The sequence below is a fragment of the Rhineura floridana genome, chromosome 1 (genome assembly GCF_030035675.1).
Source record: "Rhineura floridana isolate rRhiFlo1 chromosome 1, rRhiFlo1.hap2, whole genome shotgun sequence".
Taxonomy (NCBI): domain Eukaryota; kingdom Metazoa; phylum Chordata; class Lepidosauria; order Squamata; family Rhineuridae; genus Rhineura; species Rhineura floridana.
The window spans coordinates 205,092,031-205,110,796 of record NC_084480.1 but is presented as its reverse complement, the minus strand read 5'-3'; the positions used below and the strand labels follow the sequence as shown (position 1 = coordinate 205,110,796).

General features: G+C 44.2%; 2 protein-coding genes across 3 annotated transcripts in view; one reads left to right on the top strand and one right to left on the bottom strand.

Annotated features, from left to right (window-relative positions):
• MYLK4 (myosin light chain kinase family member 4) overlaps nucleotides 1-18,766 on the bottom strand; it is a 132,368-nt gene that overhangs the window by 93,658 nt on the left and 19,944 nt on the right. Inside the window, exon 2 of the mRNA XM_061590669.1 lies at nucleotides 8,901-9,105. Coding sequence (XP_061446653.1) covers nucleotides 8,901-9,105 — 205 coding nt within the window. The remainder of the gene's footprint in view (nucleotides 1-8,900; nucleotides 9,106-18,766) is intronic.
• The window catches only part of WRNIP1 (WRN helicase interacting protein 1), a 44,164-nt gene continuing 42,151 nt past the window's right edge, over nucleotides 16,754-18,766 (top strand). The window contains exon 1 of one of the 2 annotated variants that reach the window (XR_009758507.1): nucleotides 16,754-18,009. Coding sequence is in view for 1 of the 2 variants with exons in the window: in XM_061590679.1 (XP_061446663.1) it covers nucleotides 17,377-18,009 (633 nt within the window). In the remaining variant the exon portion in view is untranslated. The remainder of the gene's footprint in view (nucleotides 18,010-18,766) is intronic. The other variant, XM_061590679.1, reaches the window with a different exon arrangement.

Genomic DNA, 18,766 nt, shown 5'->3' with positions numbered 1-18,766 from the left:
TCTGGCTGGCTTCTCTCTGATCCACCCCTGGGCTTCCAGGGTGCTCTAGCCCATGACTTCGCCATACCAGCGGCTGGAGCGAAGGGGCGGCAAAAATGATCTCCAGCTCTCCCGAGGAGGGGGCCAAGGGCTCCAGGGGCTTCGCAGGGGATGGGGCATCCCTCCGAGAGCCCTCGCCACCCCCCATCTCCCCCTCTCCCTCCTCCCCAACAGCCAGGCTTGCACTGCAACCGCCTGCTTCCTTCCTTTGCTCTCTCTCTCTCTCTCTGCTCCAGCTGCTCCATGTTAGGCAGCCATCCCCCCCCTTCGCCAAGCCACCGATCAGCTGGGCTGACAGCTGAGCCGTCAGAGCGCCCCACAGCTGATTCGGCAGTCCCCTTCCCTTGCCGCTCAGCTCTCCCTCAGGCTGGCGAACATAGCTTCAAGCAGCCTGTGGGAGAGGCTCCTGCGAGGAAAGGGGTTGCCTGGGAGCCTCCCTGGGGTCTCCCCCCGCATGGGGGTGGCCTGGCATCACTGCCCGCTCTCTCCCCAGCTGGCCCTTGCCATCAGTGACCCCTTCCTTCGCTCTCCTTCCAGAGCCTCCTTAGATGGTTGCGAGTGGCCATCTAGCAAACCACTTATATGCCAATAATTCCTGTGGGTTTTTTGGTTGTATTTGCGATATTTCACAAAACCAACTGTATGCTTTTCTGTCTTTATGCATATTAACGTTTCTGGATATACACACGGCTGGCAATTCCACTTATTTCTCCAGAACAGCTCCTCCCCATTCTCTCTCTCTCTCTCTCTCTCTCTCTCTCTGCCTGCCTCTCGCTCTCTGTGTAGGCGGCGGCGGCAGCATAAGGGAAGAGCCACCGTGAGCTGGCTAAAGATTAATGGCTGTTGAGCTTCTGCACAAATGCGGGTTTTTGCATTTGCACAGTAGAAATTGCCGAGGCCTCCTCAACACCACACCATTGCTCCGATTGGTTCCATTTTCCCGGGCTTTCCCCAGACATTCGCGCACATGCGCAAAAGTGGAAATACGTGATTGGCTGGGGATGCGGCAAGGGGTATGGGGAACCGCCCAATGACCACCCATGGAACGCCTCCTGCTCTAAAGTCTGCGCTATTGCATCCGAGCCCCTAATGTTGCAGTGGATGATTCCCGATTTAAAAAAGCAAATCGCATTTTTTGCGGTAATCCCAAAGTGGATTTAACCGTACGAATATGCGCAAAAGCGCTCAATGTCATATGGACGACTGAAAAATAATGAATACACAAAGCGATCATGTCACACATTATACAGTCGTCTGGATGAGCTATAAGAGTGCATCTCTCTTCACACCTTTGTGGTCTGAACCTGATGCAGACAGTATCATTAGGTGTTTTCTTGGAGTGGATTTTAGATAGGGTCATGCGGCACATGGAAGGAGCTAGCTTCTAGGGCAGGGATCCACTTCAACTCCCATCATCTCTCACTATTAGCTACACAAGCTGAACAGGAGGTGGAGTCAAACAACTTCTGAAGGGCCAGAAGTTCTCCAACCCTGCTCCACGGTATTCTGACCCTAAGCCATTCAGGTATTTATAATAATCAACATTTTGAATTAGAATCAAAAGAGCACTGGAGCAATACTTGTCATTCAGTCATATTTCTGATATTCAATCATATGTTGTTTTTTAAAAAGCTTAATGGTAGACCCCCCAGTTTTCTGCAATTTGTTTAGATCAGGGACAGCCAAGGCATCACTCTTTGGGTGCAGTTGAACTCCAACCTCCCAGACAGCATGCCAAACGGTCACGGATGATGTGGGCTGGAATCCGACATCATCTATCATGGTTATCTCTGGTTTAGACACTAGCCCAGCATTTACAAAACTATATGTATGTGACCAAAATTGTTCAATAAGAACCAAGGCAAGTAAGCCAAAACGCTTCAAGCCAAATAAATATTATTAGTATGTTTCACGACTTATTAGATATGTACTTATCAACATTTGGTACATGCAGTAAGAATATAGGCACTGTTGGATTCTATAAGGATTGCATCATTAAGCTAAAGGTAGTTAATCCAGTTACAGCTTGCTATATGTAAGGGAATGTGATGTATCACCATTTATTTGAAGAGCTCAGACACCGTACCTTAATAACTTAAACCTCAGAACAGCTTATCATCTATGACATAAGCACACTGCCTAATAGTTGCTCATAATAGCCACACAAACACAGTGAACTATATAGCAACAGGATGGAGGCTTATACTGCAAGAAGCAAGCAACACATAATTGTGGCGTGAATTAGTGATGTCACTGACTGAAGTTCATAACAGCTCAGTATGGAATATAAATTTGCCAGCTTGCAGGGGTTAAATGTATAATAAATAGATAGTCACTCCCCTTTTTTCCCAGCTCAAAATGTCAAGTGAGATTCTGCATATGTCTTCCCCATGTGTAGGCCATGGGGAAGAAAGTATGACTGCATAACCCCTACTTCTCCAAGTTGTGAGAAGTTCCAGGACTGTGGTGCTTATCTGGGATTAATTCTCTTTGAAAGGAGGTCACTGGGGATTATTGGAGTTTTGCAAAATTAAAATTAAAATTTTAATATATATTTGAGTTTATTTATAAGTATACAGGTTGAGGAAAGGTGGAAGCACACAGCTTAAACCAGGGATGGTAAGCTTCCAGGTATCTCTGTCAGACCTTTGTGACTCTCCTCAGCCTATATTTCTCACAGGCCATGCTCCACACCCTCCTTGATTGCTTTCACATATACACTGCTCTGCTCACATTTGCTTCTGATCTTTCCTAATTTTTGCCACACTCACTTTTGCCTTTGGCCCTACCCATCATTGGCATGTGAATGTTTCTTTGCATGAGGTAGTGGTGTCCGCCACCTTAAAGGAAGCAGTGATACAGCCCTAGACCCAATGGACTGCAACAACTATCACCTGGTTTCAGATACCTCCTTTCTGGGGAAAATGATTGAAAGGGTCGTGGCAGAAGAACTGCAGACATTCCTGGATGAGACTGATTATCTGGATGCATACCAGTCCGTGTTCAGGACCAAATCAGCCTTGGTCACCTTGATGGATGACATTTATAGAGAGAATGACACAGAGAGGGTGAAACAGAGAGGTCCTCCTGCTCAATTTCTCAGGGACTTGATACCATTAATCACAATGCCCTTCTGGACCAACTCTGTGGAATGGGTATTGGTGGCATTGTGGCTCTGTTTCTACCTGCAGGTTCATTTACAGAGAGTAGCACTGGGACAGTGCTCCTCAGCCCCCTGGCACTTATGGTATGGGGTGCCATAGGGTGCTATTTTGTCCCCAATGAAGCTGTGGGTCATTAGATGTTTTGGAGAAAAGTGTCATCAGTGCGCAGATGATACCTAACACTATTCCTCCATTATATCTGAGTCAGGAGAGGCTATGTAAACTCTGGACCAGTGCCTAGATGCAGTGGTGGACAGGATAAGCATCAATAAACTGAGTTTTAATCCTGACAAATGGAGGTCATGGGTGGGTGGTTTCTGTGTCCAGGAGATGGGGCAATTGCCTGTTCTGGATGGGGTTGCACCCCCTCTTAAGGAGCAGGTCCATAGCTTTGGAGTACTCCTTGATCCATCTTTGTCACTAGGGGCCCAAGTGATCTCTGTGGCCAGGAATGCCTTTTACTAACCTCTCTGTGTTTTTTCTCAGTCTGCCTATTACTTAAACTGCAGGTTACGGTGCTTTTTACATCAAATTCCTTGCTCCCTCCCTCTGACCAGAGGAGAGAAATGCTGATGAGCGATCTTGGCTGACCATTGCCTAGTCTTCTTGGGACATTTTATCTCCCATGGAAACACAATGGTAGAACATCAGGTTTATCAATACCCTTTTGTTATGAAGCAAGACGTTGGGAAGGTATCACTTCAGGGCAACCTTTCAGTAGCTCTGCTCATAGAAATCTGATAGGAAGTCTATATTGACTTTGATATAAGAATCTTACTCTCAGTAAAAAACTTGTTTTGTTAATTCCTATAAAACTATATGAACAACATGCAGCCTTTCATCTGGTGAGTAAATTTCCTGTTTGAGCCAATTATTTGATTCTCTCTTCCAAATGTTTTATGTGGGATCTCTCTCTCATCCAAATCTAAAAACTTCTCTCCCCACCCCAAGACATTTTTGTTTGGCAGAAGTGGTTTAATGTTCTCCAGGTGACATATTCAGATTATATATCAGGTGACGTATTTCTTTGACAGCGCTGGTGGTGAGAACTGCAATTCCCAAAGGGCAATATGGTTAGATGCATGGGCATGGCATGGCGACATCGTATTAGGAGAACAGACATAGGAGGAGAATTCTCAGGGACAGCTCATTGAGGTCGAGCCGTTTCCAGATCTGACCCAAACTGAGCCCTTTGCTAATCTGAATGCTGGATTCCCTGTCACAGGGAAGTGTAGAGGTGCAGATAATCCATAGAACAAAAATAAGACGTAAAACCATTCTTTTAGTACTTTCAGTATTTGTTTTCTTTCTTGTTTGCATAGTGGATTGTATCTCCTAAACAATTTCCCCTTCTTTAAGTAATATGAAAGCTTTAACTTGAATGTGGGAACATATAGAAGGGAAATATATATGGGAGGTGAAAATGATTATTTGAAATCTAACAGTCAGCACCATGACCCAAATGCAATACATGTTATTTGGACTTTTTTAAAAAAAATGAAACCTACTTCTAACAAATTAACATCGCAGCATTATAGTGAGCTTCACCATCACTGCTGCTGCATTATTCCCTTTAATAAATTGAAAAAACTGTATTTTGTGGAGCATTCAACATGGAGGAGGCTACCACCTAGAGGAAATTTAGGCAACTGCTTCTCAAGTGAGGTTAATTTCTTAACAGATATCCTCAACAATTAGCCAAGTTTGAAAGCCTTTTAAGATAGTTAATTTTGTTCTTTCAAACAGCCCAACATGTACAAAAGACACATCCTGTCAGCAGCCTTTAAAAATCTTAGACTGCACAACCTGTCTGCATCATATTTATGCCTTTCATAGCAGTAATACATGGAACAATTGCCTATCTGTTCACAGCCTGATGTTTGCCCAGCAATCTCCATTTATGTGGCCCTACAGTGGACCAAAATGAATGACAACCGTTCAGCACAAACTCAATATGTTACTCCAATCTCTGAGTGGAATAAAAAAAAAGGAAGGGAAAGATGAGTAATTTTTGCTTTTTTCCAAAAAGGTAGCCATGTCAGTCTTGGGTATTAAAAACAACAAAGAATGTGTGGTACCACATAGACTAACAAATGTGTTATGTTATTGTATGCATTAAATGTTATCCTGAGTTACAGACATAAATACATGTAGCTTGGGGAGGTGGGAGAACTGTAAACAGTGAGGCCAAAGGACAAAACCATTTTCCACACCACTAGAACCTTCTGCTTTATCTTCATTTCACCTTCTTCTCCCTCTGCACTTCAATCCCCCAGACATGCATCTTCTACACACACACAGCATACAGCATGACATCTCCTATCCTAGTGTATGGGAAATGGACCAGAAGATTGGCAAGGAGATAAGATGACCTATGACAATTGTTCCTTCATGTCTGATTTTCTGACTCCCTGACTTGACTCTCTGACTCTGTGAATTTAGCAGCCAGGCCCTTTAAAGAGACTGTAAGCTTGTTTGAGGCTTATTTGGGTATTTTCCCAAAGAGATTATAAGCTTGCTAGTTGTTTTTCTCAAAAGTAGCCACCTGTTCGGGACAACATCCTTGAAGTTTGGGAGAAGTCCGTCCAAGGTGTATAGTTAATAGTATGAGTTCATCTGCATTCATAAACACTCATAAGTGTTGGGAACATGACATTCAAGCCAAGTGCAATTAATTAAGCCAGTATGATTCAAAGGGTGCTGGCCAACTGAATCTAATAAACACTGATGAGGCTAAAATGTCGGAAGGCAGAGCTGGGGTCCCAATCCCGGGGAGCTGGATCCCGGAGAGTTGGGAGAAGAGTATTCGGATGGATGGCAGAGGGAAGGGGGAGGAACTTCCCCCCTTTGGAGCGAAGACGAAACAGAGGAACTGCCAGTGATAAGGTCGCTTAGCGACGGGGAGCCTGAGCCCTCCCTGGACATTCTCACGCCTCCCCCTCTTTCAGGCTCAGAGCAAGAGGGGAAAGAGGGAGGGCTGATCACAGCCGAAAAGCGGGGAGGCAGTTTACCATCAGCCCCTCCCCTATCCCCCATCCTGGAATTGGAAACTTCAGAAGAGGAGGGGGTGATGCTTCCCCCCTCACCGCGCACACGCAGACAGCTGAAAAGACAGGAGAGAAGGGGGGGAAGGCGGGCAGTACCTGAGGGGCAGTTAAGGAGGAGCGAAAGATTGCGCGCCCGTTTGGCCCCTTCTTAAAGAACAGGCGGGAAGAAGTCCCTTGCTCTGTCAACTTTCTCCCAATGCCGCAGGACCTGTATCCCTGTATTGCTTCATGAGAAAACGCAGTCTTTGTTTGGACATTACCCTAATAAAACACGAATTAACTACAGCCGTTGGTCTGGTTCCTGAGTCACATCCTGGGCCTGACATAAAACCATAATCATCATGGTGGGTGTGCTTGATGAGGTTGTTATTGAGAATCAACACCTAACCTTTAGAGCCTTTTAATTATATAAATCCCCAAGATTTTTGCTCAAGTGGGCTTTGACACAGACCTTGACTGCAGTGGTGCTGTGTATCTGATGGCTACCACCTGGGATCTCTCCATTGTTGCCTATTTGGAGCTCCCAACAACTGAAAGAAGAACGTAAGATCATCTTTGCTCAGTAGCTTCTTGTATCCTTTTAATGCCTGCTTTAAAATAAAAAAGCTTCAAACTTTCCCCACTTGTGTGTTCCTTGCCTCTAAATCTTACAAGCCTCTTGCCCCTGGCAAGACACCTAGTGATCAAGTGGGCCAACCCTAGCCCAGCCCCTTGGAAGAATATATCAGATTGCATGCAAAGTTGTGACCCCAACGTCATAGAGGTGACCACACAGCTATTGCATGTGACACACAGTTCACTATGAGGGCTGGAGGGACACCCTTATTTGCCATCCAAATAAGGAAATAGATTTCTTGCCAAACTAAGTGTTCACCAGGATTTTATACCTTCTATCATCAACTGATTTATCTTTCCTACCTCGTCTTTTTATCTCCTCCCTGTATTTTCATCCTGCTTATTTTATACAGACTAAAAGTCATATAGGCAAGGACCATGTTATGTCTGTATCTTGTATAGCACTTAACATACCAAACGTGTGTTGAGAGCAGCTATAGTGGTGCTGTAGACATGTGCTACCAAGCACCCATCCATTGTGCTACTAATCCACACTCCAGCATGAATTGTATACAGACTTAACAGGCTGGTTGTTTCTTATGCCAGGTAAGCTGCTGGTAGTTAAATCCTCACAATCAGGAATACAGCCATTGCAACTCTGTTGTGCAATGTAACAACTATGGGGAGTTTTAATGGAGCCCAACATAGCGGTCAAGAGAAATTTTCATTCTACAACAGATGACTAAATTATAGCAGAGGCCAAGGTTAATGGTCTATAGTTTACTTAGCATAAAGGGTAATAATCCAATGTTGTCTATCATTTATCAGCAGAAAGTGTATTAATCTAATTAATTCAAAAGTCTTACAGCACCTATGAATGCCTTTATTTTTAATGGGCCAATCTACATTTAATTGCATCTCCTAAATTTGAGAATTTACTAGTGGGGAGGGGTATTTTGAATCATATTTGTGAGAATGAGCACCACCTCTGCTGCAGCAACAGCAAAGAGTCCAGCCTGACCCCTGGGTATTTTCCTTATCTTCCTCTTGTCTCCTTGGCCCCAAAACACTTTTGACTTTCCTGCCTCCCAAACTGTATGCAGACATGATAGCACTGTCTATTTCTGAGCCTTGTGAAGGTTTTCTCCTTAGCCAGATCAGCCTTTGAATAATCTATCTTTCTCAGATTACAGCAGCTCAACAACTATCTAGGGCAAGGGTTCCCAAAGCAGATGCTATTGACCCCCTGGAGTTGACGGGACTGTGCAGGGGATGAATAAAAACTTAGGGATCAAAAGGGACTTACAAAACCCTGATCTAGTAGGATGTCACATATAGCTAAATAATAATAATAATAATAAATACATAAATTTTATTTGTTGGTCGCCTATCTGTCCAGGTTAGTGGACACTCTAGGCGACTTACAATAATAGAGAGCAGTGCATAATACAAAATAAAATACAAGCAAACACAATCATAATCAATTTAAAACCAATTTCTATTTAAAACCTTATAAAATTAATCCTCCCCAATCCCCTAGGCCCGCCTGAATAGCCAGGTTTTTAAGGCTTGGCGAAAACCCATCAGGGAGGGAGCATGTCGGAGATCAAAAGGAAGGGAATTCCAGAGGGTGGGGGCCACAATCGAGAATGCCCTCTCTCTGGTCTGCACCAGCCTAGCTGTTTTAACCGGTGGGACCGAGAGAAGGTCTTGTGAGGCTGATCTTGTCAGGCGGCATAATTGGTGATTCTGTAGGCTCTCCTTCAGATAGACTGGGCCGAAACCGTATAGGGTTTTAAAGGTCAGCACCAACACCTTGAATTGGGCCCGGTAAACAACTGGTAACCAGTGAAGATCAATTAACACTGGCGTGATATGGTCATGGCAACAGCTGTGCTTAATCAAGCGTGCCACCGCATTCTGTACCAGCTGCAACTTCCGGACCGTGTTCAAGGGTAACCCCACTAACAGTTTGTAACATTTATACACAAGATTATAAGCATGTAAGTTTATACTTTATAAGGTGTGTAGATGAATGGATAGATGTGGGTGCACACGTGTGTATAGATGAAAATACTATGCAATCATCACATACCTCTTCTTCACTTGCAAAACTTTTGACTGCTTCCAAGTTAGAGAAGAAAGCCAATCTGTCCTCCCTGTTATTGAAATATCGTGTGTTCATTTCCTCCAGCCGGCTTAGCTTATAGAATTTTGAATGGTATGCTACTACGTGTTTATTCATTGTGGTTCCATAAATCACTGAATAGGAGTGACCCCCAATTTCTCCTGTATGTTGTCTGCAACGAAAGGAAATGAACAGAAAATAATTGTTTTGAACATGAATTTAGCACCCAGCAAACCCAGGAATTAAGAGCAACATTAGCCAAAGCTAGGGTAGTATATACAGAAGAATTGTGCAAATCTCCAATCTATTTTCAGATTGCCACAAAACACAATGGTTATAAAAGCATGTACAACTATGCTTTGTTTTATTCTCTTTGACCACTACAACTGCCAAATCCTTGAACATGAGGGGGGCAGGTTTCTGGGAACAATGCACGGTTCTGTATTGAAGCACTTCCCTGGAAGTAGATATCCAAGTGATGAAACACCACTGCTGGTTGTTAGCTATGGTCTAAAAGCACCTACCCATGGGTGTCCCTCTACTGATGCAAGTAGACTGTCAAGAAAGAAAGATCAGTACAAATAACTACCAGACAGGAGATTGTATCCAACTAACTTAAACTCAGTGGACTGTAGACCCATTGAAATAAAGTTAGTAACTCTTAGTTGATATAACCCAGGGACATTACATGGAAGATGTGAAAACTGAAGAAAGTGAAAGGAGCGCAAGCAAGGAGCATCAAGGTGGGCACAGCCAAATATGAAAGAAAAAGAAGTGATTTGGGGCCAATAACCCTTGTAGAGCAGAGGAACATGATTTTCAAAGATTCCATATTTGATATTCCTAAACATTTTCATGCTAATTTTTTAAAAATCATGTACATGTCTTTGTGGCCCCTTCACTGTGTACTAATGTCTTAGGGTGGTATTTAATACTAGTCTTACTCAGAGTAAACCCATTGAAGTTAATAGACATGACTAACGTAGGTTCATTAATTTCAATGTATCTGCTCCGAGTAGGACTTAGTTGAATACCACCTTTAATTCTGAGGATCATAATAATCCTAAACCAGTATTTATTATATTTAAATCTCATTTTCTCTCTCTAAAGATTTCAGGGCAATGTACTTGGTTCCTCCACTTCCCCACCTTAGCCTCACAACAACACTGTGATGTAGGTTAGGACAAGAGATAGTAACTAGCCCAAATTCACTCAGTAAACTTTGTGGCCAAGTGGGGAATTCAATCTGGGACTCCCCAATCATAGACCAACACTAGGGTGCCTGGTCAGAAGCATCCCAAACTCTGAGATTTCAGGGGTGTGCCCTAGTGATGTCATGGGATGGGCCTTAGTGACATCATAGGGGGCGGCTAGCCCTAGTGACATCATAGGGAGGCCCTAGTGATGTCACTAAGTGTGATACATTAAGAATCAACCACAGTTGCTTTCTAGCATACCACTCAAACAAAAAAATTCTCTGATCAGAAATTAAGATAGAAGTCTTAGCTAAATGAGGGTGCTTCCAGGTCCAGCTGAAGTGACACAATCATTCCTTTTCACCTGCTTAGACAGCTTGGGTAAGGAACATTGAATCTAGCCTACTTGCTTCTGGCAAGAAGGGTTTAAGTGCCCTCAGGCCAGTCCAGTCATCAGAAAGCCATTGTAGAAAGAAGGGAGCCTAATGTTGTGGAGATGTTAGATGGGAGCACTCAGAAGTAAAGATGGATGCCCCTGAAGGCTGCAATTCTAACCACACTTAGTAAAGGACTAAGCCCCATAGATATGAGTAGATATGGTTAGGATTGTGCTGTTGCTAATGCTTGGCTAGGGATCCTCTGCAATGATATCCATATCCAAGCAGGGTTGGCAACCCCCTGCCTGGAATGCCCTGCCTGCCTTTTAATATGGCTGGTCCAAACAGACTTGACCCTTCAGTGCAGAAAGAGGTTGGAGAAATGAGTAAAGAGTTAAGAAGATTCTCTACTCTTTTCTGCATACTCTGCGGGCTGCTATAAACTCACTTTGACACCCTCACCCTTTCACTCACCCAGTTTCCAGTGAGTAATACCTGACAGAGAGAAAACACACATAGTTTGGTCTACCTTCACAGGCAGCAGCTTGGGAACAACAGCAATTGAAGCCCCACTTCCCAGTATATGAATTCTTTTTACCACTATTGGGCAAGAAACAAACCATAATGCAAATAACAAGGTACATTATCTTTGGATGTAAGGGAGTGAGGTCAGAGGTAAATGAAATGCAAATAGAAAAACCAAACCAAAAGACAGTGTTGATTTCCTAAATGCAATACCATATCAACCACAATGAGATTCCTATGAGTAAGGCAGTATGCAGTGAGGTTTACTCCACTGTAAGTGTGCACAGAGCTGGAGCCTTACAGTGCAAGCCAATGCATATTTGTTTAGATGTAAGTAAATGAGGAACCAAGAAAACCAACATTGACAGATCCTTTCATCCCTACTCCCAAGTAACGGTGCACAAGACTGCAGCCTTACGGTGCACAAGACTGCAGCCTTACAGTGCACATAGATGTTTACTCAAATGTAAGTCTCACTGTGTTCCAAGGACCTTACTCCCAGGTAGCTGCACAGGACTGCAGCCTAAAGCACCTTTCCCCTCCCCCCCAAGTCCTGCTTCCAGAACTGAAACCTGCTGCATTTGGCTGGGCTTTTCTTCTTTTGATCTTTGTGTATGTAACCCCAGGTCAGCATGACTGGGCACCCCAGCAAATGTCTGCCTTCCCACCCTTCCTCCCAGTAGGAGCCCAGGGTGGCAAACAAAAGCACTAAAAACACTTTAAACCATCATAAAAACAGACTTTAAAATATATTAAAACATCCTTAAAAACATATTAAAAAAACATTTTTTAAAAAGCTTTCAAAACATCTTAAAAAGCAATTGCAGCACAGGTGCAGACTGGGATAAGGTCTCTGCTTAAAAGGTTTTTTGAAAGTGGACAGTCTTCAGTAGGCACTGAAAAGATAACACAGATGGTGCCTGTCTAATATTTAAGGGGAGGGAATTCCAAAGGGTAGGTGCCACTACACTAAAGGTCCGTTTCCTATGTTGTGTGGAACGGACCTCCTGACAGTGGCGTTCCAACCTTAATAGTACTGAGGTGTGGTTTGAAGGCACATGAGGCATCTTGCTGAAGCTAAGCAGGTACAAGTGCCTGGGAACCACATAAATGCCGCCTTGAGTTCCGTGAGGGAAGAAAGGTGGTATATAAATGTACATAAATAAATGTTGTGTTTTGATCAATTTGGGATAAAGGGTCATTAGAACATAAGTGCCTTGCTGGTTTAGAATGAGGGTCCACATAGTCCAGAATCCTTAAAACTAGTTAAGTCTGGGAAGTCCATAAACAGGGCATGAAGGCAATAACCAGGTCCCATTACTGCTCTGAGTCATTGTTCTTCAACCTTGGGTCCCTAGCTGTTGTCAGATTCTACAACAAAGGCTCTTACCATATATGGAGTGAGAAATGCCAGACATCCAAGCTGGATTTATAAAGGGAAGAGGCACAAGAGATCATAACGCAAACATATGTTGGATAATGGAACGGAGCAAGGAATTTCAGAAGAAAATCACCCTGTGCTTTGTAGATTACAGCAAAGCCTTTGACTGTGTAGATCAGTGTTTCCCAAACTTTCAACATGTGCATACGCCTTTTGAGACATTGATTTTACCGGCGTACCCAACTTTCACAAAAATAATTGGGAGAGGGGTAAGGTATTATAACACATTCGTAATTCCTATAATTTTATATGAAATGTTTGTAAAAAAAATAAATACAAAGTAATAAACATTTTAATAATAGAAACAATATTTATATAACAAAATATATATTCAAAAATATAGAAATAATTCATATACTAATAATTAAAATAACTATTATTCAAACAAAAAAAATCATTCTGGAAATAAAGAGTAATATATTTTTGGTATTAAAATTGTCAATACAAAACAACTGTTTAATGGGAGGGATGGAACTGCTTGTGACCAGACATTAGTGCGGCAATATCTGGTTCGATATTTGTGATCTTCCCCGCTTCCCGGTATGAACATTTTTGTAGTCGAGCATACGCATAAATATCCTTGTGGCGCCATCTGTCTGTTTGTAGAAGCGTTTTTTGGTGGCCAAAGTCATTGCGAGGGAGTCCGAGTCTTATGAGAAACTGGACGGGTGCACGAAAAGACAAGGAATGCATTGAGAGCGAAAGAGACTACGCGTTGAATAACATCCGGATAAACCACTGTTATTATATTGATCTTCCCTCACATGATTGTGTGAGAAACTGGAGAAATCACAAGAACTGTATTTTCTCTTAAAAGAACACACACACATGTTTTTTGCCGCTAAAACCCAATGATAAAGTACAAAAAAAAATTTGGCCGCGTACCCTTTGAAACCCTTTCGCGTACCACCAGGGGTATGCGTACCACACTTTGGGAAACACTGGCGTAGATCATGAAAAACTATGGAATGCTTTAAAAGAAATGGGGGTGCCACAGCATCTGATTGTCCTGATGCTCAACCTATACTTTGGACAAGAGGCTACTGTAAGGACAGAATATGGAGAAACCGATTGGTTCCCCATCGGAAAGGGTGTGAGACAGGGGTGTATTTTATCACCCTGTTTGTTTAATCTATATGTAGAACATATCCTTATCAGGAGGCAGTGGCGTACCTAGAGTATTTGACACCTAGAGCGGATCATTTTTTAACCCCCCCCTCTTCCATACAACAAAATATTTTCAGTAATAATCATGAAATGAAACGAATAATAATCATGGCCAGAAAAGAAACGCAGAGTGTTTCAGCCCCATTGCGCGACATCTCTCAAGGGAACCAGAAAGGCGCTCTGCACACACTCAGACGCACACAGTGTCCTCTCCATCATTCTTTCCCAGATTCCAGTACTGATCCCTCGCTCTGGGGCTCAAACTCTGTCGTGGTGCTGGGTGCCTCCATTGGCTGCACCCGGGGCGGACAGTAACCCTTCATGGAACTAGAGGAATAAAAGTATCGAGCATGCTCAGTAAGAACCAACTGTCAGTTACAGTTACAGCTGCTGGGCTTGCCTAATCAGGGGGCCACACCCACACCTGACCTTTATTTCACTTTAGACAGTCATGGCTTCCCCCAAAGAATCCTGGGAAGTGTAGTTTGTGAAGGGTGCTGAGAGGAGATTCCTATTCCACTGACAGAGCTCCAGTGGCCAGAGTGGTTTAACGGTCAGCCACTCTGACTGAAGGTCTGTGAGGGGAGCAACTCTCAGCAACCCTTCACTAACTGCACTTCCCAGGATTCTTTGAGAGAAGCCATGACTGTCCAAAGTGAAATAAAGACCTGGTGTGGATGTGGCCAGGGACAGCTTTAGTTTAAATTTGGGTGGCTGGCTACATGTGCCTGCTGTAGAATAAAAAGGTTGGGGAAATGCTGAAAAGCAATGATACTGTTCATAATGTTTTCCTTTTAGAAAGGAAAGGTGCTTGCCCTCTGCCCATTGCCCGCCCACTCACCCATCCAATCTCCTCCCTTCCCTGCCCCTCCCCCAGGTCAGTGTTGGACTACGACCTGGGAGACCAGGGTTTGAATCCCCACACAGCCATGAAGTTCACTGGGTGACCTTGGGCCAGTCCCTGCCTCTCAGCCTCAGAGGAAGGCAATGGTAAAACCACCTCTGAATACCGTTTACCATGAAAACCCTATTCTCAGGGTCGCCATAAGTCGGGATTGACTTGAAGGCAGTCCATTTCCATTTTCAAACATGATTGCACAGAAAGAAATCCCACTGAACTCAAAAAGTATGCAACTGGTCAAACCCACCCTCCCTTCTCCTCCCTCTTATCCCCTCCCCTCCCCTCCTCCTCCAATCCTCTCCTTCCCCCTCCCCCTCCCCATGGTCAGTTTTACCTATCTTAAGCATGATTGCACAGGAGTAAATACCATTGAACTCAATAAGCATGCAAATGATCAAACCTGCCCTCCCCTGCCCCTTCCTTTGCCCCTCCCCCTCCAATCCCCTCCTCCCTGGCTTTCCCCTCCTTGCTCTCCTCTTCCTCCTTCCCTCCCCTCTTCCTCCTTCCCTGCCCACTCCAGCCATCCCTCCCTCCCCCCCAGTCAGATTTACCTATCCTAAGCATGATTGCATGGGAGTAAATCCCACTGAACTCAATAAACATGCAAATGATCAAACCTGCCCTTCTCCTCCCCTCCCTCTCCTGCCTGCTCCCATCCCAGTCCTCCCCTCCCTCCTCCTCCTCCCTTCCTCATCCCCTGTGGTCAGTTTCACCTATCCTAAGCATGATTGCAGGGGAGTAAATTCCACTGAACTCAGTCAGAATGCAAATGATCAATCCATTCTCAGCAAGCTTGCACAGGATCCCATTTCTTACCTCCTGGATTAAAAAGCAGAGAAATTCACTAATAGGCAAAAAACCTTGCAGTTTAAGAATGTACCTATAGGCCACAGATATTTCTATCAAACTTTAAAAAGCAGGGAAACTGGGCAGCTATAGTGAATGCACCAGGGAGCAGGAGACCTGACCTCCTCTCTGAGATATTGTACTGCCTTACAAAGTTGTCAAAATGTAAACACAATTTGGACTGGTCTTTCACAGTCCAATCCACTTCCTGTGTAGCTTGGAAGAATTTGGTAACATGTGCCTCTGAGCATATGGTGAGTGGTGACAACACCTGCAATCAGCCCAAATAATAGAAACAAGACATGTGCTGTGCTGATCTCGTTTTAGCAGGGATGAAGCAACATTAAGACAATTGACATAGTTCAGATAGTCTGAACTATGTCTGATTTACTTTGCAATTTTAGTGTAGTTCCCTATAGGAAATCATTTTCTTTTGCTTCTATTTCTGTGAATATGTGAAGTACAGCAACACTTTGCAAAATGTACAATAAAAAACTCCAAAAATAATTGTGGAATGATTGCACTGACTATTCTGCAGAATAGTCTCCAGCTGACATCAGGAATGTCTCAGTTTGCACAAGATAAAACAGTGGGAGGTGAAATATATTCTAGCAAAATTCTAGGTGTGCTCTATGTTTTTAATTGACCGTGCCCACCTTGTCTTAAATGAAGTGGTTTAAACATAGCAGGCTGAAAACATGTTTCTTGGACAGGCTAAGTTTGTTTTTTCCAACAGCTATAGTCATTCCTGAAGTAGCAACATATTGTAATCAGTCTGATTTTACATCAAAATGCAGTTTCAGATTCAACTGTTAATGCACCCAAAATAGAAATAGAACATAAGCTCCAATTTGAAGCACAAATGGCTGTCTTCACCATCATATGGCATTGACCAATAAAAAAGGATTTGAAATTAATAAAAATAAATTTGACACAGATTTCTAGGATGAATAATGAGTGAAATATAATTTTCTATATTAGATTCTCTGTAGAAATAGTAACACAGGAATGAAGCAAAGTAAGAACACCAACACATACAAAAAATGTCATTCTCCATCTTTGGAGAGGGCAGGTAATTCTACTACTCTTGGTTTAAATTTCCCTTTCATTTCTCTAATCTTGTTCCCTTTTTGTTGTCCTCTTCTATTTCTATACAATAACTATTGTAATAGTTCTCTTTGTCCCTACGTACTAGTCGCTGTACTGCTGCATTTAGGATCCTGACCATGTTTGTATCTCCTTTTGCTTTCCGTCTCTCTTTAACCATTTTAACAGTTTCTTCAGTCATCCATTGAGGTCTTTCTCTCTAGTGTACTAAGGCGCAAACCACAATGCCGGAAGCAACAATGTCAAGAGCCGGATGCGCCTGTTCCACAGCCTGACAAGGGCTTCATCAGGGGCACCTACTCTATCTACTGGAAACTCCCCCAGGGCATTCAGGAATCCTGTGGATTCCATTAGTCCCTGGGGGCAGACCATCTTAATCTGTCCACCATCCCTGCAGGCGACAGTCGGAGCCATAAATCTCCAAATATTGCAGCTCAGTATGTATGTGCCTTAATAAGCGCCACCTGATCTGTTGCAAAATATTAAACAGCAGCCTACTAAAAAACTGTAAGTGGTTTAAAAAGGGGTTAGGTCTGCTTCAGCAACAGTGACGTTCTCTGCCCGCCTCTAAAATTCGTTCGAACGGCAAGACAAGCTCGCCAGGACCTTCGTCAAACGTCGATTCCCCTCCAGCGCCAAGAAAGAACTACAACTCCCGACAGCCTGCTCGTTTGTAGGCTCCCGTCGGAAAAGGAGGTGTTTACTTGTCTTCTCTTCCTGCCCGTGCAAGCTTCTGGCTGATTCGCTCTGCGCTGAACGCTTTCCTTTATTTTCCTAGTTTTGATCTCTCCCGTTGGGGAGTCCCCCTAAAGCGGATCACTTCTCCAGAGCTGGTGTTAATTTAGTGAGATTTCCCGCCTCCGCCTGTCTCTTTTGACGGGAAATGGAAGGAGCTGGAGTGCAGGAAGAGCTTCTTGTGAGTTGCCCGGTTTGCCTGCGGGAGCTCCCAGCCGCTCACATCAATTCACATCTGGACGGATGTTTGCAACAGCAAGGCGACGGGGGAGACTGTCAAGTCTCAGAGGGTGGGGGAAGTGGCAGCCCGAAAGACACGAAGCTGGTACCGCAGCAGCAGGCGCCGTCGCCGCCCCCTTGCAATAAGAAAATGCGCCTCTCGAAATCCCCAGAGAGGAGCAAGAGGGAAGAGGGCCCAGGGAGTTCCGCCTCTGTGTTCTCCCTTTTCCACAAGGGTAGGAATTCTGGAGGGGGAAAGCCCGGACCGCCGAAGGGCGGCGCTGTTCCTGCTGCATCTCCAACCCGAGGAAAGATGGAAGAGAAACGGTTGGATGGGGAGAATCTAGGGATAGAAGCGACTGCCTCCGTGCCGGAGCTGAGTGGGGAAAGTCTGGCCCAAAAGTTGGAAGGGAAGCCCCTGGCGGACAAACTAAGGCCGAGCCACTTGGGAGATTACATGGGGCAGAATCAGGTGCTGGGAGAACAGACTCTCTTGCGGTCTCTGCTGGAAGCCCACGAAATCCCTTCCCTCATCCTCTGGGGCCCCCCTGGCTGTGGCAAGGTGAGTGGCACCCTGCCTGATGCTGCCTCCACAACTGGCTATCTTCTCTCTCTTTTTGCTCTGTGACTGACTGGACAGAACTTAGGTTTGTGTCCACATTTTGTTTTTTTCAATACCAGGGCATAACCTTAAAACATGAAATCATAATTAGAGCCTCTGAGCATATGCAAGAGTGTCCCTAGGTAATCCTCACTTTTTTTTAAGGGTTAAGGAACAGGGCTTCCTGGCAAGGTGATATGGTAGGCTTAATTTTTAGAAGTTAAGCAGCAATTGGACCCTTCTCTAGTGCGTTAAGTAAATACTGCACCCTGGCTCCCTGTTCACACAAGCAGTTATTTCACTTTAACAAGCTCTTATACGCTGGGCTGGTAACAATCTGTGAGCAGCAGAAGAGCAGGAGTGCCCACCCTCAACTCCCATCCCACAGATAACACCACAGGCAGATGCTCTGTATGACTGCCCAGTTTGTGCAATTCCTTCCCTTTTTGAAAAGAAAAGGTATGAATCAGGTGTCCTTATGGTGCACCTGTCATGTATAGTAATTTATGGATTTTAGAGAAATGAGCATGTACGTGCTTGTAGAGTTGGGGTGTTCCCCAGTAATATGTGAGAGCACACTACAGGCATACCCCGCTTAACGTCGCTTCACTTAACGCCACCTCACTATAACGTACATGCTCCATACGTCCCCATACCCCACTTAACGTTCGCGCGCTTCGCAATAACGTACACTTTATTGGCATGCCATCTAGTGGTG